We start from the raw sequence: 24,402 nt of genomic DNA on the forward strand, positions 1-24,402 counted from the left end.
CATGACACATCCCACGTTAAACACAAAGTCACTGCCCCTTCTGCGAGGCACAAAGAGAAAGCGGGGTTACTGGATTTCTTCACACCCCTTTGTTCCACAACACACACACCCTTTTATCTCCCCTTTTCTCTACAAGAGAAGAACATCATTCATATAAAACTATTTATTCATAAATATTTTCCAAAACGAAAATAGGCTTACGAAAAAATATCTTAAACAGCGGCATGGGCGGGGTGCTCCAGTTCAGGGGGCTGCATGAGGAGGGAGATGGTGGGACACAGCTGTCTTTCCATCTCTCTCTGGGTTTCCCCAAGTCTTTCCCCTCCAATCAGGAATAAATTGCAAGTCATCAAAGGGGAGGGTCTCTCTGTGGGAGGAGCAGCAGATTAAGATATGAGCTCAGATACCAAATTTAGGGTGGCAACAAAATTTTGGAAAATGGGGTGGGGTGGTGGGGGGTTAGGAGAGAAGCAGAAGTGGGGTTGGGGATATACTCCCTTAAGTCAAAGTTCCAGTCAGGAAAGAGAGCTTTGGGGATTTTTTCCAAACTGAATTGATGAGGACAGGTGGCGTTTTGTGTCCCGCAACATCATCACCTGCCAGAAGCAAGTGAAAAAATACGGCAGCCTATAAAATGTTAACAGAAGGTACCAGTCCACAAAATACTTTGTACTGGAATCCTTTCTGGCAGCCGGCTGACTGGTTGGTAACAAGTTGACGTCATTTTGCTTTTTTGCCATTTCCAGCAGTGACAACTAGGCAAAGGTTGGAGCAAAGTCACCCTGAACTGTTCCCAACACTTCTGACTATTGAGGATATTTATAGAGCCCTGTGCCCTCATCTGTCTCACACACACGGGCATATGATGGCAGCCAAATCGTGGGTGATGTCTGCACTTGAGAGGTTGGCGAGGAGGGCAAAGGAGGACAGGATGTTGGTGTTTGCTGCAATTGGTGGCGGAAGGGGCATAATAAATTCTCCAATTTAGAAGACACACAAAAATGTAGATTGGGGGAAAGTCACTCTTTTGGTGGGATTCTCAAATTCTTTTTTAATCTCCACTCTCTCACCCGAATCTGGTGCACATGAAGAGCATTTCCCCCTTTTTCCCGACCTCTTCGTATGCATTACAGGCAGAAGAGAGCAAGGAAAAGGCAGGGGAGAATCCCGCCACTGCCGCCCCTCCTCCTCCGTCCCGCGGTCACTTTTAAAACTTGCATGCATTTTTTAAAAAACGTGCAGCTCGCCCCGTTCCCCCACGGTTTTGATGGGGTGGGGATGGGGGGTGTGATGTGGTGTATTGGTTGGTCTTCCTTTGCTGCTGCCCCAAGCGCACCGCAGTTGTCTCTGGAAGGAAGGCTTGGCACCCCCTGCTGGCCCCAGGTCATCACTGCAGGTCCCGGTCTTCCAGGTAGCGGTATTCAAAGGTGAAACCCTCCTTTTTGCGCTGGCCCCATTTCTCGTAGTCAAAGTATATGTAAGTGCCCTGTACAAAAAAGAGAGAGCCAAAGTGTATTGGAGAAAGAGCTTCCTCTCGCCCAGCAAGGAAGAGTCGGAGAATTAACAGCTTAGCAACTCTGCTCTCATGTCAAATTAAAACTTGATAGCAGGAGGCAAGGGGTGCGCTACTTCCCAGTGAGGAGGAAGGGCTTTGGGGCCCCCTCAGGATCTCAGTTTCATCCTCTTAAAACATACAGAGCTGCTGAACCTCAATGCCATATAGCCATGTGGGGAGAAGAGGCCTCAGAATACACATTTCAGGGGTAGGTATGTCTATGAAGCAAGCAGAAGAATACAGACCGACCTCTCTTCTCTATATTTTGCTTGAGGGGAGAAGTCACACTTGGGTAACTAGCTGTCCCTGCAGACAGTGGCGTGAGCCACAGCTCTCGATAACCTCAAAACATTTTCTGCATTTACTAAACGCAGAGAGATCTGAAGCAAAGCTGTATTGCATGTGACTCTTACTCAAATCAACAACATCCACAGGAAAACTATGTAGGACCTTGAAAAGGGGGAAACTATCGTTCCTGCTTTCTACTTCCTCCCCACCTCCCTGTTACAGAAGAAACCCAACGATTATAAAATTCCCAGTGGCATCGCACAGTCATTTCGTACTCTAAGCCCTACCCTCAGGCATTCAAGCCAAACAACACCCTCATGGGAGTAACAGCGGAATTCACACAGACCGGAATCCTTTTTATAAAAAACCCAAAAAATTACAACAAGGGTTTGTAGTTTTCATGACACTGGAATTAACTGGCTCAAAACTGAACAAGAAGCTCCAGGGCTTAGCAGGCAAAGTTTCTATGCTTCTCCTTACTCTAGTCCCCTCATTATTTTCCCCCCATTCTTCTCTTCCAGTGAGAGAAGGGCCATAACTCAGTGGTAGAGTATCTGCTGTGCCTACAGAGAAGGTCCCTGGTTCAAATATTTGCATCTCCATGTAGGATTGCATAGGAACCTGTCTGAAAACCTGGGAAAGCTACTACCCAATCAATGTAGACAATGCCAAGCCCAATGGACCAACAGTCTTGTTCAGCAGCTTCCAGGGGGATTGAGAATCCATGTGCTGGGACCCCCCCCCCACATAGGAGTTTCTGTGGTCCCCTCCCTCACCTGCTCAAATTCATCAGTGATGGTCTTGGGTTCTTCGTGCCGCTGGAACCACATCATGTACTTTGTGTGGAAGCGCCAGGACTGCTTCTTCAGTGCCTTCGCTGCCAGGTATTGTGCCTTCGTGCCCTTTAAAACATAAGGGGACAGGTGAGGGCTGTGGGATACACACATCGGTACCAGTTCCAAGTGAGGGATGCTCGTAGAGCATCCACGGAGCATTTATCGGTCCCAGTGGGTGGTGGTGGTGGTGGGGAAAGAGTGACAAAACCTGTCCATCAGAAACTATCAACAGAAATTCGACTTCTTACCTCCAAATAGTAGAAGATGAAGAAAAGGGTCTCTGTAGAGAGGCGCTGGTAGAACTCCACCGTATCGGAGTGTGGGGGAGGCATCTGGTGGTGGTACGGAGGGGTCGGGCAGGGGTTTCGTGGCAGATATTGCCTATGGGGTTAAGAGGGGAGGAAGGGGAATAGAATAAATGAATTTCCAAGGAAAGGTGAGTGTGTTCAATTCCAGCCTGGTGGCAGCGGCAGTCTCCCCATCCCCTACGTGCGCATGCACACACCTCAAACCCTACAGATAGATGGCTGGAGGGTTAAGCCAGTAGTTCAAGATGGCAACTGGAGTGGAATGGAGGAAGCGAACCAAGGGAAACATCCCTTGTGCCAAACTCTCCCTCCATCTGCCACTATTTGGTGACTGATGGGCCTCCGTAATTTCCAACCATCTCAAGGCGGTCCAGGGTGCAGGTGGGTGTGCAAGCTCAGGGCTTGGGTCCCAAGCATAGCTGCCAAGTCTCCCGTATTCCCCAGGAAACCCCCGTTTTTCCAGCTGTTCCCAGCTGAAAAAACGGATTTTTTTGTTTCCCCCCGGTTTATTCTGGCGCGGCGGCCATTTTGGAACTGGGCGGAGCATGCTCAGAAGCGACTTTTGATGCTGCTCTGCCCAGTTCCAAAATGGCTGCAGCGTGACTTCTGGTGCGACGGCCATTTTGGAACTGGGCGAAGCATCATCATAAGTCACTTCTGAGCATGCTCCGCCCAGTTCCAAAATGGCGGCAGCGCTACTTCCGGTCTGCTACTTCCAGTCCGATCCCTTATTTTTCAAGAAGGAACTTGGCAGGTATGGTCCCAATTCATTATGGACGTTATATGCTAGTGTTATAGACTGAATTCAGTCTATGAGGACAGTCAGTCAGAGCAGATCCTGCAGGACTGGTGTTATGCGGCATGGCAACAACCCTCTGGAATAGTTAAACTAAGGAACTTATTCCCACAGGAGCCAGTGATGGCCTTGGATGGCTTTAAAAGAGGAGGGGCAAATTCATAGAGGAGAGGGTTATCAATGGCAACTGGCCATTATGGTTATGCTTTGCCTCAATAGTTAGGAGGCAGCAATCCTTCTGAATACAAGTTGCTGGAAACCACAAGAGGGGAGACTGCACTTGCGCTTGCTGGTTTTGCACAGGCAACTATTTGGCACCATGAGTATAGGATGCTGGACTCGATGGGCCTTTGGTCTGCTGCAGCAGGCTCTTATTTTCTTACGTGATGCTCTAAATCAGGCATAGGCAAACTCGGCCCTCCAGATGTTTTGGGACTACAACTACCATCATCCCTGACCACTGGTCCTGCTGGCTAGGGATCATGGGAGTTGTAGTCCCAAAACATCTGGAGGGCTGAGTTTGCCTATGCCTGCTCCAAATCCTCAGGGTTCAGGGAGGGCCCTCAAGGGCAACAGCAATTGCCAAAGTGGCTCAGTCGGCAGAGCATGAGACTCTTCATCTCAGAGTCATGGATTTGAAACCCCACATCTGAGCAAAAGATTCCTGCGTTTCGGGGGTTGGACTAGATGACCCTTGGAGCACCTTCCAACTCTACAACTCCTTGATTCTAGGATGGCTCTTTTCCGCACCTAGCAGGAGCATCCCCATGCATTGCATCTCCCCGCTATTGACCTGTGTGTCTCCCATGTGCGACAGTGGGTTTTTGTTGCATCCTTACAAGCAAAGGGAAGACTTTGAGCTGCGCTGGCGATATGAAAACTGGACCGACAATTTACAGTTCAAAGAACTCCGAGGATGTGACTTGGACTGTGAAAGGCAACACCACTCGTGGCCTTCAGAGGGAGCAAAGGGTCTTGACACAAACACCCCACACCACCAGACCAGGGCAAACCCCCTTACCGGATCCTTTCTGAATCAGAAGGATGAGGCATGTGGTGCCAGGCAGCCTCCTCCATGGCCTGTTGGTAGAGCTGCTCCTTGGTGAGAGGCACAGGCCCCAGGGGGCACACCCCGAGCGAAAGGGGGATGTTCACCTCAGATAGCTGGATGGGGGGCTGGTTGGAGGCTGGCTGGGAGGTCGTGCTCGTAATTAAGATATCAGCTGGAGCAGAAAAGGGGAAAGAATCACTCAGCGGGGACTTGACACATGCTCTCGGTATACAATTCAAGCGAGCCTGGACTCTGAAAGCTGTATTTTTTAATGCAGCTGCTCCTCCGCCTCACGACGAGTCCTTTGATTCATCAAGAGTTATTATCCTTGCTACCATCTCTTAAAAGATGGCTGCGGATTACAGTTCACGTCGATCTCATTTCCTGCTATTGCATGTATAAGCTAAATCCTGTAAAGGCAGAACACCCCCTAGCAAACCGGGGGGGGGGGAGAGAAGCAAATCTCTAACTCCTCCACAAATCTCTCCGGCCTCCTCTGATCTCTTTCCAGCAGCCTCCCAAATGTTCTGCAACCTCCTCCGCTCTCCAACTTTTCAACTACCCCCAAACGATCTCCCAATGGCCGACTGAATTCGCCAGCCATTTTTTTCCTGCTCCCCTGTGCCCCATTTCCCACCGCACTTGGCATTTATTTATTCGTGACCTGCATAAAGCTGTGACCGCGTAAGTGAAATCAGTGAGCTACCTGTACTTTCTCCTCCAAAATGTGTTCCTTCTCTTGCACAGGCCCACAGCCTCAGAGAACACTTTCATTTATTTATTTTAATTATTGTCTCATTTTAAAGCAAGTTTGTCTCTGTTACAAATTCTTGGTTTAAAATATCAAGCAATGAAAAGCTCCAGCGACAACATCTGGGCCAGAAAAAAATTGATTATTGTGTACCAGATGGCAGCCTGCCAACACAAATGGTGAATGGAAGAAGGGCTGAGATCTATAGCAGAATGACTTGCCTGTAGGCAAAGGATTTTTGTTGCTGTTGTTGGGGGTGGGTGTAGAATGGAACAGAGACAGAAGAGTGGAGACTAGTGGTCTTAGAAACCACCACCTCTCATCCAAAATAGCCACACTTCAATTTCTGATCAAGGTTGTCAGGCACACGCAGGAATGCCACAGGACTCAGAAATGTGCGCAGTGCCTCTCCCCCCACACTTACCCCTTTCAGCGAGATGAAGAGATGGCACGGGGTCCTCTATGCTAGAGCCGATAGCTGCCCTCTCAGCCATTGACTTCAATGTACTTAGAGGCTCAGGTGCCTGCAGGACACACAAATGTAGCAAAGGAGGAGTGAGAGAAAGCTGCTTTCACAAAACCTGCTGCAATGATTAAGATTCACCAAACCTCATGGGGAGAACACAGGCAGTTAAGTCACCTTCTCTCGGGCAAACCTACCTGCCAGGGTTCTTTTGAGAGGATGATGTGGGACAAGCACACCCACAAACACCAGCCCAAGTTCCTTGGAGGAAAGAGGGCTGGAAGCAGCCTGTCGCATGTGGAGCACAAGCGATCGCTCACCTTGATCTCTGCTGTGGAGCTGAACTGGGGTGGCCCGTTGAGCAGGGTCTGGGCAGGCTTGCTATCAGAGAAGCTGGGCGTGGGCGAGGCAGGAGGGTTGGCAGTCAGAGGCACCAGGAGGCTGGATCCAGTGGTGTTGCCACCACTCGGTGGCTGCGGAGCTGCGCTGGGCTCTTTGCTGCCAAAGGAGGCGAGACACAGAAGTCAGGGTTGCACTTCCTTCAAAGCTAGAACACTTTAGACTTGTCTGTTCCAAACCTCATCCAAACACAGGAAAGGAGAGAACCTGTCAGATCTCCCCAGGGAGGGTGGTTCAAAGTATAGGTGCCATCATCGAAAAGACCCTCTCTCCACTGCATCTCTGGCAGTGACAGGAAGCCAAGGAGGGGCTCTGATCGTAAGGATCAGACAGGTTTATGTGGACTAGAACATCTTTCTAGAGAACACCCTGGCATAGCCTGAGTCTTTGTGTCTTTATAAAAGCACTCTAAACTGAGCCCAGAAGTAAATACGAACATACGAAAAGCCCTGCAGAGTCAAACCAATGACCCATCTAGTCCAGCATCCTGCACTCAAGTGGCCAACCAGATGCCCCAATGGGAAACCCACAAGCAGGAGCCAAGCACAAGAGCCCCCTCTCCCCTCCTGTTGTTTCCAGAAACTGGCATCCAGAAGCACTACCGCCTCCATCCGGATCTAAAGAGTGAAGTTTTGTTTTATTTATTCATTAGCAATATTTACAACCCAGCTCCTTGTGTGCCCAGATACCAAGATACACAGAAGCTTTTTTTAAAAAACAATGCTGCCAAATAATGCACTTTGACAAAAGATGGCCAAAAAAGAAAAAAAGCTAAACACCACTTGCAACTGCGTAAAACACTACGGTCTACCCACTAGGAAAAGGAGACCATGGTGGGAAGAGTGAGAAAGGACAGCCCGGAAGGGACAAGATTGAAACTTACACAGAAGCGCTGGGCGGGTTGTGCGACGCCGTCTGATTAGGCAATGCCTGGTTGCTGCTGCTTAGCGTGGAGTCTGAACTGTTGTCCGCTACCACAGAACTGTAACCTAGGCAGGAGGGATTAAAAAAAGAAGCAGCTCTGGCTTGACTTCTGGGCTGAACAGTCACAACATTACACAAATGAGGGGAAACTGAGCTTCCTGGCCTAGGTGTCAATGGAGCAGCTCCTAACTTTGGCTTCGTCTCGACCCTCCCCTCCCATACCTATGAAACAGCACCTGCCGGCCTCGCTACATTACAGCCTGGCCTTCAGCTGTTGCCGGATAGGAAGGAACTGGCAGGTGACACTTCTCGGAGCATGGAGGATTATCCCCCGTGGGTTTTCAAGATGCCTGTTGAAAAGGCACAGCTGCAGAAGGCAACATCTGGCAACCCTGCTAAACACCTGGCACCTGCAACACAGGAGCCATTCCTGACCCCCCCCCCATGGGAATCTTTTGGGAAACTTGAAACAATGGCCCAGACCCCAGACTCACTGGTTGCCCCGTTCTGCTTGCTGGTGTTCTGCTGGGTGCTGGGAGGCCGGGGCTGAGAGGCATTGGTGCTGGTGGGCGGGGGCGCCACAGCCTGGGCGTAAGGGGTCGGGGTGGTGGGTGCGTGCCCTGCCGGAGGGTTAGCTTTGCCGCTCGCGTTCCCACTGCCAGCCACAGCCCCGTTGCTGTTGGAACCAGGCCCGTCCCCCAGCGAGGACGACGTGCTGGAGCTGCCGCCCATCGGGTAGCTGGTGGGGATTGTGGGAGGCGGCTGGTGGTGGTGGTTGTGGAGGCTTTTCGAACCGTTCTTCGCTGGGGACTGGGGGGGGGAGAGAAGGGAGGGAGGGAGGGGGGAGAGATAAGATTTAGGATCATAACCGCTGCCTTTCTATTCAGAAGAGGGCAAAACTAGGAACCATCCACCTCTCAGTTCACCCGTCCCGCCACTCTTTTAAGAGCCGGCCCAAAACATACCTTCCTTACGGTGATGGCACAGTCCTCTTATTGGGCTGTACCACCTCAGAAAATGCTTTCAGAGAGGGGAGCCCATGGGAAAGCAAACTCACACAGACAACTCCTGGCCTGTAAAAGCTAACTTTTTAGGGGGTGGCCATGACAGAAACTGTTCCCCTCTCACATGCAAGGTGTTAAGGAGATTGCAATGTGGGTGTTACTCTCAAAGCAAGTGGCTCTGCTCTTACTCTTGCATGCATTCTGGAAGTGGTACAGTCTTCACAACAGAACTGTACCAGATCAGAAGTAACACGTTGGAAGTGGCTCTACCTAACTAGTCCCAATGCCCCTCTCTCCCAAGAAGCCCTGGCTCCTCTCCCCCTTGCCCAAATCACCAAGGGAGTTTCTAACCCGTCTTCCAAAAGTCAAACCCTTGAGAGGAATGAATTCTGGGCTCCAAACTCACTTGGCTCACTTCGCTGTCTGTCGATCGTCCCCGTTTCTTGTCATCTTCAGAGTTCTCCTAAAGGAAGGAAGGAAGGAAGGAAGGAAGGAAGGCCTGAGTAAGTACTGCTGTCAGAAGGGCTGTTACCCGTGGAACCGAGAAAGCAAGCTGGGTTTCTAACAACCTGTAGAAGCATTCAGTACTATTCGCTCAAGCTGATATAAATCCGAAATGTCCCCTTTCCTACTCCCCACCCCTGGCATTATAACAGGGGATCCTCCTTACTGTTGTGCAGTTTGCAGGGCTGGGTGGGATTGGGGAGCTGGACGTGGTGGAGGTAGGCGTGCTGCTTGACTGGTTGAACATCTCATCCTCCATGTGACTGTGGCTGGGTGGGGAAGTGGCAACCAGGGCCTGTGCTGCAGAGTCAAGAACAAGGAGGTGCTTATGAACTCGAAGAGGCTACAGTTCATCGGCGGTGACACAATCCAGCAGGTGGGTACTGCTGTTACAGGGTATGATCCACTGTCTGGACTTTGCAAGAGTTCACTGCTGTGCCACTTTATATTTGAAAAGTATACTGATATCCTGGCAAGCGCTGTCCCCCCCCCCCAAAAAAAGGATTAAGAGGAAATCAGTTATCAGTGTGCCCAATTCTTTACACCAGTGTTTCCCAACCTTTGGTCTCTAGCTGTTTTTGGACTACATTTCCCACCATCCCTGACCGCTGGTATTGCTAGCTAGGGATGATGGGAGTTGTAGTCCAAAAAACAGGTTGGGAAACACTGCTTTACACCAAACCCCACCACTACAATGCACTGAAGTAAACCAGCCTAACAAGTTTCTGGGACACAAAGAGCATACGCTCCGGGAGTTTTGAGAAGGGTCACGACACAAAACTTCAGAGTCAGTAGCCCAGGTGAACAGATATAGTAGCAACAAAACAAAACCAAATCTCAGAACAGTTAATGAGCTATCTAGCAATAATAAAATGCACAGAACCACAGCAGACTCTCACCAAATGCTGAATCTGCGACAACAGGCAAACGGCAGCGCCTGCCCAATAAAAGCCCAAACTTCTAATTATTATTATTATTTATTGAATTTATATACCGCCCTATACCCGGAGGTCTGAGGGTGCTTCTAAGGGTGGATGAGTATCAAGCTAAATGCTACGCTCAAACTGACACTTGCCTCTAGTCCACAGGTTTCGTTAGGAGGGAATAACTGGTTGATTTGAAATTATTTGAGGTTTGCCCCTTCAGTGTTACCGTAGCTAGCGCTGCAAGACTGCTTCTTCCCCAAGTGAAGGACCTACTGAGTCTCAAGCCTGCTTTGGCTTCCCCCACCCCACATATATCCTCAACCGAAAGCAGCCCCCACCCAAAGGAGACACTTACGAATGTCTTCTAAGTCGAGGTCATCATAGAGGAACTCATTCTCCTCAAAATCAGGGTCCTGCGAGGAATCCACATAGTATTCCACGTCATCCTTGATCTTGCGGATGGAGTCCACGTTGATGGAGTCGTTGTCCAGCATCCGCAGGATGGTCTCCAGCATCCGAATGTGGTACCGGTGTTTCTCAATGTGCCGCTTCAGGCCCTCGATCCGGTCTTGCTTCTGTGTGGTGGGGAAGGGAAGAGAGCCAGGTTCAAATCCTCACCCATCCAGGAAGCTCACAGCACAGCACCCTAGCACCGCCTCTCAGCCTGACCCCCAACCTCACAGAATCTTGTTGCTTGTGAGGTCTCAGAAGTCCTAGTTCCCATAGATACCTCCACCTTGGCTTCTGACCTGTGAGGTGATGCCAATTTCCCCAAACACAGCCCTCCATCCCATATGCACACAGAGCCTCCGAGGAGGACATCGTCCCGTCGACTCACATCCTTGTCTCCTTTCTTCTTGCGTGTCTGGACAGACAGCGACTCCACTTCGCTCTCAAACTGATCCACCTGCATGTTCAAGGTGTCTATTGTGTTCTGAAGGAAGGGCAGACAGAAAGAGACGTGTTATTCTCCCCAATCCTCCCTCACCATGGAAAAGAGGCTCTCCCTCTTGCCAATGGGTGGCTAACCCTGGCCCTCTGGATATTATTGGACTAAAACTCGCATCATCCCCGACCACTGGCTGTGCTTGCAGCACCAACAGTATCTGGGTGGGCACAGATTTCCCCTCCAGCCCCAGACCAAGCCTCATGGGTCTCTGTTTGCTAGCATCAGAAAACACAGCCTGGCAGGCAGAAGCTCTCGGGTTCAGGTGAGGTGACAAAACTTTTTTATTGTCTGAACCTCAAGCCTCCTATGTCAACTACAGGAAAATGAGTGGAAAGGGAGGACCACCTGTATGACATGGCAAAAGGTCACAGCTTACATCCAGTACTATAAAAAGAGGACGTTTTAAAGCAGGCACCCCCAAACTTTGGCCCTCCAGATGTTTTGGACTACAATTCCCATCATCCCTGACCGCTGGTCCTGTTAGCTAGGGATCATGGGAGTTGTAGGCCAAAACATCTGGAGGGCCGCAGTTTGCGGATGCCTGTTTTAAAGCAGAAAAGAGTTATCGTGGTCCTCTGGTTGCTAGCAGAGTCTATAACCTCCATCAGCCCCAGTCAGCACAGCTAATGGTCAGGGCTGATGCATGTTGGATGTAGTCCAAGGGTATCTAGAGGGCCAGAGGTTCCCCTGCTCTTGCTTTAAAGCCACACCCCTTAAAAACCAGAGCTTCCTTCTCCCTTCCTCTGCTAAAAAGCATCTCCTCCTTCTTCCAGGCATTCAGCAGCCAGCCTCCACTTGTCCTCACCGTCAGCCACTGCCCAACCTCCTCCTTTTCCTTCTGGGCTGGGTCCACCTTCTGCGCCAGGCCCAGGCCCTCCTTCGAGTAGGCTTTTGTCTTGGTCTCACGTTCCACTACCTTGAACCGCTCCATTTGCTGGAAAAGACAAACCATAGGCAACTAGCTGAGCTAAGGGCCGCTGAGAAATCCAAGCTATCAGCATATATTCCCCGCTCAGGCGCAGCAAAGAAGATAAATTGCAAAATAAATAAATAAATCTAGATTAATTGCTCCCAAGCATGTTTCAGCCACAGTTTCCAATCTTCAATCAGGGTGGGGAAAGGGTAACTCTTCCCAGGATTTTGAACATTGGTGGACTGAGAATTCTACCTGCAGTAGGCATTTAAAGGATACAAAATGGGACCTTACTTTGTTAAAAGGGACCATTCAATCACACAATTCTCCCACCTAAATCCTGAAGCGAACCCCAAAGGGGAACTGTACTAAAGTTACTTTTGCTGAACATGGAGACTGCAGATCCAGCCCAAGAACCACAGGAAGCAGAATGAGGTGGCAGAACCCTCAGGTGGTAGAATAGACTGTTCTATTTCAGACAGCAGTGGAGGGCTAACTATTTCTAAATCATTATTGTGTGTGTGTGTTTTTAAAAAGCCCTCTGCAAGTAAAAAAACCAGCACAGTAGAAAGGATGTGGTTGGATCAGAACCTTTTTACTACTGTGTTGCTTGTTCCTTAGCAGAGGCATTTATTTTGGTGGGCAGGTTAGGGGTGGAGGTCCTTTAGGGACATTTAAAAACAGCTTTGCCTCATCTGTAGTTTGAAGTGCTACCTTACACCCCAAGATCCTACCACCCCAATTCAGCTGCCACGTTTAAACTGGGCCACACAGCTCCATGCCCTAAGGGAGCTTTGCATCCCATCCCCCGATAACTAAAGAATCCTGGCTCCCTAACCATTAGTTGGAATTTACCAGGATCCCTTCCTACCCAGGAATCCCAGACTTCAGGCCTATTTTTGTAACTTCACTGACAGCTTTTTCAACCATCCCAATTTGTTTCTGAAGCTTTCCCTCCCCCCCTTCAAAATAAAAAATGAAAACTTGTGAATAGTGTGTGTGTGTGTGTGTGTGTGGAACTCAGAAGAAATGGCTCTGCACAGATTACCTTGCAAAATGAGATTTAAGGCTAACCCATAAAAAATGTGTATGTACCAATGCATTTTCAGTCACACATCACATCCCAAGAAGCCAGTGTCGGCTGCAAGTACCTACAGCAATAAACATGTAAGCAGCCATTTAATGCACAAAGTTGCTCTCAAGTTTGAATATGCAATTTGTGCCCCTGTGAACTGGTCAGTGATCACCCCTTATTTGCCACAGTGAACACACAGTGATGGTTCTGCATTAGAAGATAACGGACAAGAGATTTACAGAAGTGCAGAACCGTGCAGAAAAGAAAAGAAAGTTAACATCTGAATATGCATCATGCCAGCCTATGCACATCATCATGGCAAATACAAAACTCTGCTTGCCCATTGCAAAACAGCTGTCCAAGTGTTAAACTCCTTTCCAAAAGGGCCCAGGAAAGTCTTAGCCCACAGCTCAAAAGACCTTTCCCCTGGGTGTCTGGAAACCATCTCTAAAACTTTACCATCTATCCCATGTTGTCTCAATCAGAAGACCTGCTCCAAAGGGATCCTGGGCTCTTCACAGAACCCGTTTCTGCAAGTCTCCCAGTCTATATCTGGACTGTAAAGGCAAGCTGGCTCGCCTTTATGAGGTCACACTACTTACTAGCCAATTGCAACACTGTGGGGGAGGAGCTAAGCAAAGTCAAGCCCACATATACAAAGGAGATCCTCAGCAAAACTAAGGACCAGTATGAAAATAGCTGAAGGCAGTAAAATGTGTTAGTTTTACAGTGGTACCTCTTGATACGTACCTGATCCGTTCCGGGGTGCCGTTCGCACCCTGAAAAGTACGCATCAAGAGCGGTGCTTTTGAGCATGAGCAAAGCGCCGATAGAGCGCTTCTGCACATGCACGCAGGGTGAAACCCGGAAGTAAACACTTCTGGGTCTGCCGCGTTTTTAAGTTGAAAATATGCAACCCGCAGCTAACGCAAACCGAGGTATAACTGTATACCCTTGGTAGACCACATAATTTCCCAAAATAAATCTCCAGTTAATTAGGTATCTTGCCAGGCACCAAGATGTAGCAGGTAGCGGATTCTTCTTACCGTCTCAATGAGTTTTCGGTTGTCTATTAGCTGCCTTTTGTCCTTAATCTCATTGGATGCAACCCACGTCTTGATCTGGTCCCTCAATCTCTGCAGAAGAAGAAGAGCAGTTAAGCAGGTAGGTGGGGTCGGTTGGGGAAAAGATACCAACCTACCTTTCCTCCGATGAATGAAGGCTGGCGGTCAGAGGTATGAGCAAACAGAAGTAGCAACCTCTAGATTGTTCATCATATGCTATCACTGCTAGAATTGGCATTAGCGAACAAGGAAGCTAGCCTTTCCCTGCTCCAACAATTAGAATTCACTTTCTTTTAACAGAATCTAAACTCACTAAACAGGCTGTCCTTTGTGAAAAACCTACACTTTTCCAAGCCTCATTCTCACTCAAATTCAGCCTTGTCTGATCCGATTGCTCCAGATGTTTTAAACCTCCAACCAATGGTCAGGTATGATGGGAGGTGTGGTTCAAAACATTAGGACAACAGGATAGAGAAGGATGATCTAATCTATAGATCCTTGCTACCCCAAGGCATTCTCACAATGAAGCTATGACACACACACACACCCAAACACCTAGGTTCTTCCCCTCCTCCTCAGTGGAGCCATATCTGTGTCCAGGCCACCACAACCTCTACTCTCAACTATAAACCAGCAAGCCCTGTGGGGAAAGAGTGCCCGATCTTCCTCTGCTCCTTCCAAAAGGGCCCCTAGTCCTGATATTCAGATCACTCCAACCCCAACATTACCTAAATTTGGTAAGAAAGGATTTGGAAACAAGCCCAGGCAAAATGTTTTACCTGGAGTTTTTTTATTTCTTTTTTCAGATCGGCTTCATATTTCTCCTTCTGGTTGGCATTAGCTGCATTGTGGAGCTGTTGCATAGGGAGAAAGAGGAAACAAGAGGGGGGTGAGAAAGATGGAGACCCCAGGGCTCAGGGTGGAGATCAATCCAGAGCAGAAAATAACAGGGAGCTGAAAAGATTCCAAGGGGTGGGGTGGGGGAAAAGAGGAACAGAAACCTCTGTGGACATAGCAACAAGAACAATTACAGGGCAATGTGGTGCTCTGAAAGGCTAGTGTGGGGTGGATGTCAGAGAATGGGGGCAGAACTTAGGAGAAGCCACGGCCAGCCCTCACCTTCTGCCAGATATCTTCAAACTGCTCCACGCCTTCCGACACCTTTTTCAAACACCGATCAATCTCACCTGAGGAGAGAAAAATCCCTGCTGAGAGCAAGCATAAGATCTACCTTGCCCATACCTGGCCATTCCTTCCTCCCAGTCCGAGAGGAGGATTCTGGAACGGTGCTTCTCCTCTCCTTCAGGTTCCCACAAGCCTGCCCCTCTCACCTTACTGAAGTGCAAGATCCGTCCTTTGAGCAACACAGAACCAAGCTACCTCTCCCCTTCCTAAACTCCTCTCTCCCTTCAGAGCATGCAGTTAGTGCTTTCTAATATCCCAAGTCATTCTCCACTTCTTTAAAAAAAAGAAGAGTGGAGGGCTCTTGCTCCTTTAGTCAACTCTTCCCTTCCCTCCACTCTAACCAACGAGACCCCACCCTCTCCAAGAAAGCTCAGAGGAGCCTTGGGCTCTGGCCCAGCTGTTCTGATGAGCAGCCCCGCCCTCTTTTGCAGGCCAGCCAGGGGCCAGCATGTATTAGTAGCCCTGAGCTTGGAGAGTGCAGGTAGGCCCCCTTACCTTGTAGCTTCCTCTTGTCTGCCATGTTTCCTTCACTATAGAGGGGCTCTCTTCATACTTTATAGAGCGTTGACGCTTTAAGAAAAGCCAGCAGAAAGACAAAAGTTAAGAAGCAAGCCCAGGACAGAAGTAGCACCTCCTGCTGGAAGGTGCTAAATGGAGGTAAGCAGGATGAGTAAGATTTGAGCTACTCTTTCGTTTACTGCTTTTAGTAGCTGTATATATATATAAAAAGTAGAAGTCACAGGTAAGGCTTTCTTCAACACTGCACTTCCCCCTGTTGATTTCTACCCATTAAAAGCAGAGAATTTCCGTCCAATGAAAAGTAAAGGCTTTCCCTAATGTTGCATCACCTGAATACTGGGTGAAGCTCCACTCGCTGAGCTTTTGCCTGTTGCATGACCACCAGGGTGGTGGTGGTGGTGGTGGGGAGGGAGTTCTTTAATTCCACTGGCTCCAGTTTCCCTGTCTATAGACTACCTCCCCCAAGCCATTACCTTCCACTTCCCCACTTTCTCCTGGGATAGTCTCTATGATTCTGTTGAGTTTGTTTGTTTTTAATCATGCAACTCTTAAAGGCACCCAGTCTTCCAGAAAAACGTAAAACACAGGGTGGAACAGATCTGGAGCAGAGATTTTCCCCAACCCCATCATACCGCATCTTTAGCTGCCACTCTCTCCTACAGTCTTTTCCAGACTGTGAGCCTTTGGTGCACAAGACACTTGGGCTTTTTACAAAGCCCAGAAGACTTGGGTGGTTTCACAAGCCAAGCAGCTTTTTATTTTGTCCATTTTAAAGAAACACAAAAAAAACACCACAGACTAGGTGCCAGCTTTTCTGTGCTCTATTTGACAGTGTTGCTTTAACCAGGCTAGGGGATGCATTATAAGGCTTGCACTCACCTAGTGGCCCCTGGGCGCTTGTTGTCTGTCTCTCTCTCTCTCTCTTTTCCAGCCAGGTTCCTGTGCAGGTGAGAAAAAGCACATGAGTCACAGGGGGATAGAGCCCCACCTTTTCCTCCTCCCCCACCCAGCTGCCCACCATGTCAGGCAGCAAGCTGGGGAGCACAAGGCACCTATAAAGGCACAGTGGTGGCTGGCTAAGGCTACTGCAGTCTAAGGGACTCAGGCCTGGAATGAAGCAAAAGTACAGGACTTGCAGATGGAAGAGATAGTTCCTGGCTCCCCAGACAATGGAGTTGTCCTAGACTAGCAAAACCCCAGCACCAGGGGGTGGTAACTTTTTTTTCCTGGCAGGGAAACATCTGCCACCCCATCAGAAGTTTAGTGGGTTAAGCTTTCCTCAACTATACATCAGGAAAAGCTGAATTTCTCCTCGTCACACAGGTATTAAAGGCACAGGAGCCCTGCTAGTGGGGGAAAGGTGGCAATCCCACTAGTCACTAGTGCAGGTATGTGAAGAGATGCTTGCAAAGGGAAGCAGGATGGTGTTTTTTTTTCTTCCCAGACTGAAAATATGCCCACAGACAACATCCATTGTTAAGCCTGTGCAATTTGAGCTAGTAAATGTTTATGGGTTTATTCACATGTCTGAACTAGTCCCTATTCTCTCTCCAAAATTCGCAGCTAATGCAACACATTTTCCACTCCCTGGAAAATCATGCAGAATTCTGAGGTAGTAAAGTGGACTGGACCACTTTAGATTTGCAGGCAGGGGAAGGGGGAGAGGGAATGCAGTGGTTAAGTGCACAATGAAGTTTACCCTCAGTGGAAAAGGGGGGGGATAAGGAGGAGACAGATTCTAGCCTAGCTTGGTACCTGCTGATGGATACTAGTTTTCTACCACTTTGAAACAAACATAAGGGAGCATTCAAAATTGTGATCCACACTTGCAGTGGCGCAGCCCAGCTTATCACTTCCTTGTGCTGCCCGAGTTAGACTATATACCTACCAGGCTCTTCACCATTTCTCTCCCAAAGATTCCATACCCTGGTAGGCATCTGCCCCCCTCCCCCTCCCTCCAGCTTCCTAACCTCCAGAAAACTTCGGAAGTCTTTCCTTTCCTGATTCTCTACTGTCAACTGCAGGATCCCACCACACACACCCATCCACCCTCCCAAAGTAATTGTGAGTCTGGGCCTCCCACCCTACCCCTTCAGAAACAAAGCTTTCTTCACAAAGAGGCATCAGTAGACAGACAATAAATGTGAATTTGGGTGACCCAGGAAGTTCCTAACATTTTCCTATTCCAAGCAGGGGACCTGGGTCAAAAGCCAGCTCTGGAATGTTCAATGCATGTCTACTCAGAAGTAAGCGTCACCAAATTCAAAGGGAATTATTTCTCCAAGCAAGCATGCGCAGAATTGCAATTTTTGGAGTTTCCAGGTCCTCACCTGGAGATGGTAGCTATACCTCTAAATGCACCCGGTTCCTCTTACCTGCTGTGGAGGGAAATCAGAATCTCACAACAAGCTGGGGAAGAGGGCAGGAAGGGCTTCACTGGAAGAACTGGGCATTTTAAAGAAAATTAACCATACGATGTTCCAGTGCCCTTAAAGGCAGGTTCATCTGCAAACATCAGCAGGTGGCTATGCTTCTTTTCACACTACAAAAAGCTTCACCTGCCAATTTCTTCATATCAAGCTGCCATTAAAGGCACAGGAGTCCAGGCCAGGCCCTCTGATAACCTTAGACCAAGGATGGAGAACCCTGTGGCCCTCCAGAGGTTGCTGGACACCAGCTCCCATCAGCCCCAGCCAGCACAGTCAATGATCAGGGAAGATGAGAGCTGTAGTCCAATAGCCTGAGAAGGAAGAAAAACAGTAGCGATTTGCTCACTGACAGGAACAGCTTGGTGAGCAGAATAAAAACCAAAACAAAACCCTTGCACTAGGCAATGGTGACACCAACATCTAAGATGGCAAACCTGGGCTTTTACTGAAACTATTGCAAGTTATAGGATTCCTTCTGGTTTTTTGTTGTGGGTGTTTCTTTTGGTTTGTATTCTCTGTTCCTGTGGCTGTCATAAAACAGCTATTTACTGCCTCGTGTCAGTTACTTACATCTGGCATACTGATACAGCTCAGTGTCTACACTTTCTACATTCAAGGAACAACCCCAGAGTTTGCCAAGGAACCACTGCAAAAGATTGTGGAGCATATTCTAGAGTAAACAATCAGTTAATGTGAAGTACTGCACCTTGAGCAAGGGATTCATGTAGAAAGCTGCCCTATACAAAGACACTACTGGCCCATCTAGCTTAAAAATGTCTACACTGACTGGCAGCAGCTCTTCGCGGTTCCAGGCAGAACTCTTTCCCAGCTTGGAGACGTCAAGGCTTGAACATGGAGCCATTTGCATGCAAAACATGTGTCCTACTGATGAACTACGAACCTTGTGTTGTATATAAGCAACACTTTCTGGTGTCTAGCCCAACTGATTTCATTGCCTGAGTAACTGAGTTGTAGTGTTTTGGGAAATAAAACTCTCTCTAGCCGCACTGTACATAACAACCTACCTAACGCAGCCCCAACAGCCTTCTGACTTGCTGCAGAATATGTCCTACATGCTTTGCAAAGGACTGGGTTTTGCTTGATGTGGAGTGTTGGGGGAGGGAGGCATATCTGGAGAAGACTGACAGCTGGATCCCATGCTGAATCTGACATGGAAGTCATGGCCACTTTGTCCAATAGGACTGAAAGCATGTTTAGAAGTTCAGCCTTAGAGGCACTACCCTCATGAATAGTGACCACTGCAAGTGTCCTGAGGCTTTCGCTACATTTATGTCGCTGTTTACTGGGCTTCAATTCTGGAGTGTTCTTTTGCTATCTCTGTGTTTATGCATCCTGCAAAGTGCACCCCCTGGAAATATTTTTATATATCCTTTATATTATTCTGCAAAACTGCTCTGTGCAATCCCCACAGGATATTTTTTGGGGGGTGGGGAACTGCTTCAGAGGAGACCATAGATAAAAGAAAACTAGACTGACACACAGTCCTGAACCTCTGGTACCCAAGTGAAAGGTCCCATTTGCAGACCAAGGTGGCAGCACTGAATGCTGTCATGTACCCAGTGTGTGAGTGGCCCCACCACTAATTTGTGACTGCCTGAAGAAGGCAGCCAAGCTTAATGCAAACGGCCTTGCTTCTTTAAGTGTGGTTTTAGCAGCTAAGAGTCTGAGCTGCGATTCAGAAAATTCAAGATTCGAATCTCGATCTCCATTATGAACTCGCTAGGTGGCCATAAGAAAGCCACTTTCTCTTTGCGTCGCCTGGCATCTGCAATATGGGGATAATAATATCAAAGGAACTGGATGAAATGGGCATGGTTTGTTCTTTTTAACACATGGCGGATGTTTAACCACAGGAGAGAGGAACACACAAGCCTTTGGAAAGTTAAAGAAAAATCAAGGAAGGCAGGAGACGGTTCACAAAGAGAGAGGAGATAGGAGATGCTTTGGCAATGATGCTTTTTTAAAGGGCTAGATGAGTGCTACTGCACTTGAATGATGAGCAAGCTCAGTCCCACCATGAGCGTCTCCACCCCCACCATTCAGCCCGGACACTGAGATCCAGCACCGAGGGCCTTCTAGTGGTTCCCTCATTGCGAGAAGTGAGGTTACAGGGAACCAGACAGAGGGCCTTCTCGGTAGTGGCACCCGCCCTGTGGAACGCCCTCCCAGCAGATGTCAAGGCAATAAGTAACTATTTTACTTTTAGAAGACAACTGAAGGCGGCCCTGTTTAGGGAAGCTTTTAATATTTGATGTTGTACTGTTTTTAATATTTAGTTGGAAGCCGCCCAGAGTGGCTGGGGAAACCCAGCCAGATGGGCTGGGTATAAATAATAAATTATTATTATTATTATTATTATTATTAGGCCTTAAAAGAAAGAGAGATAATTTTTACTGTGATTGATGTCACAGGTAGTGACCAACAGGTAGCTAGGCCCATTGAACAACTTATACATAAATGCAATTGACACTCTATATGGAGAAAAAGGGCAATTTCCCACCTATAGTTTTGAATGCTGCGTAAATGCAATTCTCCTGCAAAAGGACCACTTTTTTTTTACAGTGACATCTGGATCCTGTTCCTTAATAACATCTGGAAAAACCCCTTCCCACCCCCTGTCAGCAATAGGGAACACTGTCACCAAACTGTTCAATATTAACATTTACTAACAGATTTGATATATTAGCATTTTCTAGAGTCAAAGGTTTAAGGACAGCCTTGCCATCAGGTTACCATAAACTAATGTGGTCCAATCCACCTAGGAATTCAAATCCCAGTTCAGTTGCGGCCTCAGAGTGTTCCCCACAGACGAGTCATTATCTCTCAGCCTCTATTCCAGGGGTCAGCAAACTTTTTTGGCAGGGGGCCGGTCCACTGTCCCTCAGACCTTGTGGGGGGCCGGACTATATTTTGAAAAATAATATGAACGAATTCCTATGCCCCACAAATAAGCCAGAGATGCATTTTAAATAAAAGGACACATTCTACTCATATAAAAACACCAGGCAGGCCCCACAAATAACCCAGAGATGCATTTTAAATAAAAGGACACGTTCTACTCATGTAAAAACATGCTGATTCCCGGACTGTCTGCAGACCGGATTTAGAAGGCGATTGGGCCGCATCCGGCCCCCGGGCCTTAGTTTGGGGCCCCTGTTCTATTCCCTGACCTGGTACTGTCTATTCTAATGGGCAGTAGCTCTCCCAAAGCCTCAAGCAGTGCCCTGTCTTAGCCCTGCTATTAAGGGATAATTTGACAGTCAGAATTGAACCTGGAACTTTTATGAACTTGCACATCCATTTAGATCATTTGGAGAGGCACTTCTCCATCTCCTGCTGTCATCAAGAGATTGGGTTTGTGACAATGTAGGAAGCAGTTACAGAATCTCCTGCACCAGGAAATGTTCTTCGCTCCTACACTGCTGGTGTTTAAACACCACCTGAAGACTTAATAAATATTTTAACATAACAAGCTTTTCAATTTCTGCTTTTTTTTCTTTTTAAAAATCTGGTGTATTGCATTTTTTAAAACTATGTTGTGTTTGAGATTTTTAAATATTTTTTGTTGTAATCTACTGGACAGCTTTTATACCGGTAAATATATAAACAAATGCACATATACTGTACAGGCAAAGTGCATTTTCTACCTTCAAGCCTTCAACATGTCCTGAACCCAAGACCTGAAAAAATAATAATACAGGGATTCCACCTGTGCACATAATCACTGAGCTATTATGGTACAATATTAACTGTGTCCCTTACAGAACAGAAGAAATATTCCAAGTTCCTAGGATCACACACAATTTTTAAGCATCAGCCCTGGGGAGAAAGGGGATATTCAATATCTTAGGTAGTAGCCTCAATTTGTAATCAGCTTAGCAGTAAAGCACACATTCTGCATGCAGAACATCCAAAGTTTTGTCCCCAGCATCTCCAGGTAGGACAGAGGAATACTCCTTTCTGAAAACTTGGGAGAGCTATGACAGGTCAGTGTAGAGACAATACTAGACAGACCAATGATCTGATTTGATAAAACATGGCTTCCTGTGTTTCTGCCAAGCTATTGAGATTTCACTAGGTTTTGATGTATTCTACATAACAGCTGTAAGGCTGACAAGGTGTGACTTGCAATGTACTTTTTGTAATGTAATGTACATTACAGTCAGTGACTGGCTATAGTACCAGGCAAATCTGGCACTGGGGGCAGAATTCTGAATCTTAAGAATCTTCCCTTTCAATTTTGGAAAAGAAAACAAAGATGTATGTCTCTAGCCCTTAAGTCTGCAAACTGTGCAGATAAAGGCCAATGAAATCTCAAAAGCCAGCAAGCCTTCCCATAGTTAAGAGGCTGCAGCTTCATTCCTCTGCCTACTTACTGCCTTGTCTCTGCCCACAACTAGCAAAAACCAAAACCAGTTAGAGAAAAGAAGTAAATAGATATGCAGACATGCTGACAGCTAGCTACACATTCCTCTAGTAATTCGTTACGAATTCTTATCACTCTAAAGTTACTTATAGTTAAGAGATGCACTTATATGCTAATAGGGGTTTTCCAACCATTGATGAGAAATACTCCAGATCTCTCCCCAGGTGCACAGAAGCCCCTACAGGACCCCATAACACAACATCCACACACAAGCGGGGAGGGGGGGGATAGAGATGGCTTTATGAAAACATTTTTTTCCTAAAGGGTTCCTTTATTTCTTTTAGGTACTTCAGCAACATAACAAGCATTGTGGAACCTTAAAGACTAACACATTTTATTACGGCATAAGCTTTTGCAAACGAGAATCCACTTCATCAGATGCCACAATGCTTATACCATAATGAGATCTGTTAAGTCTTTACCACAACACTACTTTGTTGTTTCTGCTTAAACAGACTACCCCCTATAGGAATCATTTCAGTAATACAGATCTCTCTCTCATTCATACACACACACACACACACGCCTTTCAATGGACCTCTCCAAATCAGGTATAAACTATATGTGCAAGTTTTCCAGGTGATCACAAGGACCCACAACCCTCCTTGGCTCAAAGTAGCCCTCGTAACGCGGCGTCCGCCCCACATCCTCCTGCCAGAGGCTCTCGCTCCACCCCAGGCGCCTCTTCCCCACAGAGGCATGTGGGCCTCACATCCTATAGGTACAGGTCCTACCTGTGGAACCGCATCGCCCCCCCCCCCGCATCCTCCCCAGCAGGGCGCCCTTCGTGGCCCCTGCGCACACCTGCAACCCCAAACACCTGGCCCCCAACAGAGCCCCCCTCCGCCTGCAGTCCCCCCGCGCAGCAGCGCCTACGGAAACACCTTCCCCCTATACAGCGCCCACCTCCTATAGAGTCCCCTATAGACCTCCCATTGGCCACGCCCCCTACGGAGCTCCCGTAGGTACTCGTAGGCCCCGCCCCCTAGGCTAGGCCCCGCCCCTTCTCGCTCTCTCACCGGCGGCTCCGGAGTCTCCGGGTCTCTCTCTCTCTCTCTCTTTTTCCCTCTCTCTCTCCCTCTCCCCCCTCTCTCGGCCTCCGCGGCATCCAAGATGGCGGCAGCCTCCCCCCCTCTCCTTCCGCTCGACCCGCCTCTGGCTGAACACCATTGGATGAGTCACCCGCCCTTCAGGACAGTTTCTGTTTCTATTGGATGATGGGGAAGGGGCTGGTGGAGGGAAACCGGGGCGGGACGACGCGGCGCAGCCGCAGCTGTCATTTACATAAAAACCTTAAATCTATTGGTTATGGAGAAATGTCCGTCAAAGCGTATTCGTGTATTGATTGGCTCAGTAGGTACGGATGTATCCAGTGTGACCACGCCTACCAGCCCGCGGAAAACAACCCGAAGGGGCAGGGCTTGTGGCAGAACAGATCGCCTAATGGTCATAAAAACGTCCCTCAAGTCTTACTCGTTCATGATTGGCTATACTTCTTCCAACGCGCGCACTCGTGAGCATAGAATCATTTATTGGATAGCAGTTATGCCACTCAATCTAATGGTATTGCTGTTTGGCTACTACTGTTAAAGAGGGATTCGGAGGCGAGGGATACTTCCAGGCGGTAATTCCCTATTGGCTGTAGCGAAGCAAGCCTGCACACGTTGGCCTCCCATTGGATGGCTGTACTGCTCCCAAAAACCCTTCTTCCTTTGTACTGGCTTGCATAGTTTGAGGCGGGCCACTGTGAAGAAACGTGAGGCGGGGGCGAGGCCAATGAGTTTTCCGAGAATCCTGATTGGCACAGGTAAGTGAGGTACCCTGTCACTTAAAATCACAATAGCCAATAACACAAGAGGGAATGAGCTCACTCTAAGGTGGGTATTGATAGACTTCTGTCTCAGCCAACATTTGCCAACCTGGCACCTTCCAGATTTGAACTACAGTTCCCATCAGGCCGTGGGGGCCTTGTAGTCAAAAACATCTGGAGGGCACCAGGTTGGCGATGGCTGGTCT

At 48.2% G+C, this 24,402-nt stretch overlaps 1 protein-coding gene across 2 annotated transcripts; it reads right to left on the bottom strand.

Annotated features, from left to right (window-relative positions):
* Window positions 1–581: 581 nt before the first annotated feature.
* CNOT3 (CCR4-NOT transcription complex subunit 3) lies at window positions 582–23,498 on the bottom strand. 2 transcript variants are annotated; one of them, XM_035134432.2, is made up of 19 exons: window positions 23,406–23,498; window positions 16,390–16,449; window positions 15,487–15,561; window positions 14,926–14,993; window positions 14,586–14,660; window positions 13,789–13,878; window positions 11,560–11,688; window positions 10,644–10,739; window positions 10,161–10,380; window positions 9,046–9,179; window positions 8,782–8,838; window positions 7,866–8,181; window positions 7,331–7,436; window positions 6,369–6,546; window positions 6,010–6,109; window positions 4,805–5,006; window positions 2,928–3,060; window positions 2,620–2,745; window positions 582–1,486 (listed from the first exon to the last, which is right to left on the bottom strand). In XM_035134432.2, exons 3-19 carry the CDS (start codon window positions 15,509–15,511, stop codon window positions 1,388–1,390), a joined length of 2,154 nt encoding a protein of 717 aa, XP_034990323.1. In that variant the 5' UTR covers window positions 15,512–15,561; window positions 16,390–16,449; window positions 23,406–23,498; the 3' UTR covers window positions 582–1,387. The 2 variants fall into 2 exon arrangements, with proteins under 2 accessions (XP_034990323.1, XP_034990324.1); XM_035134433.2 differs by lacking the exon at window positions 23,406–23,498 and having other exon boundaries at window positions 16,390–23,135.
* Window positions 23,499–24,402: the final 904 nt, after the last annotated feature.

The sequence above is a fragment of the Zootoca vivipara genome, chromosome 13 (assembly GCF_963506605.1).
Source record: "Zootoca vivipara chromosome 13, rZooViv1.1, whole genome shotgun sequence".
Taxonomy (NCBI): Eukaryota; Metazoa; Chordata; class Lepidosauria; order Squamata; family Lacertidae; genus Zootoca; species Zootoca vivipara.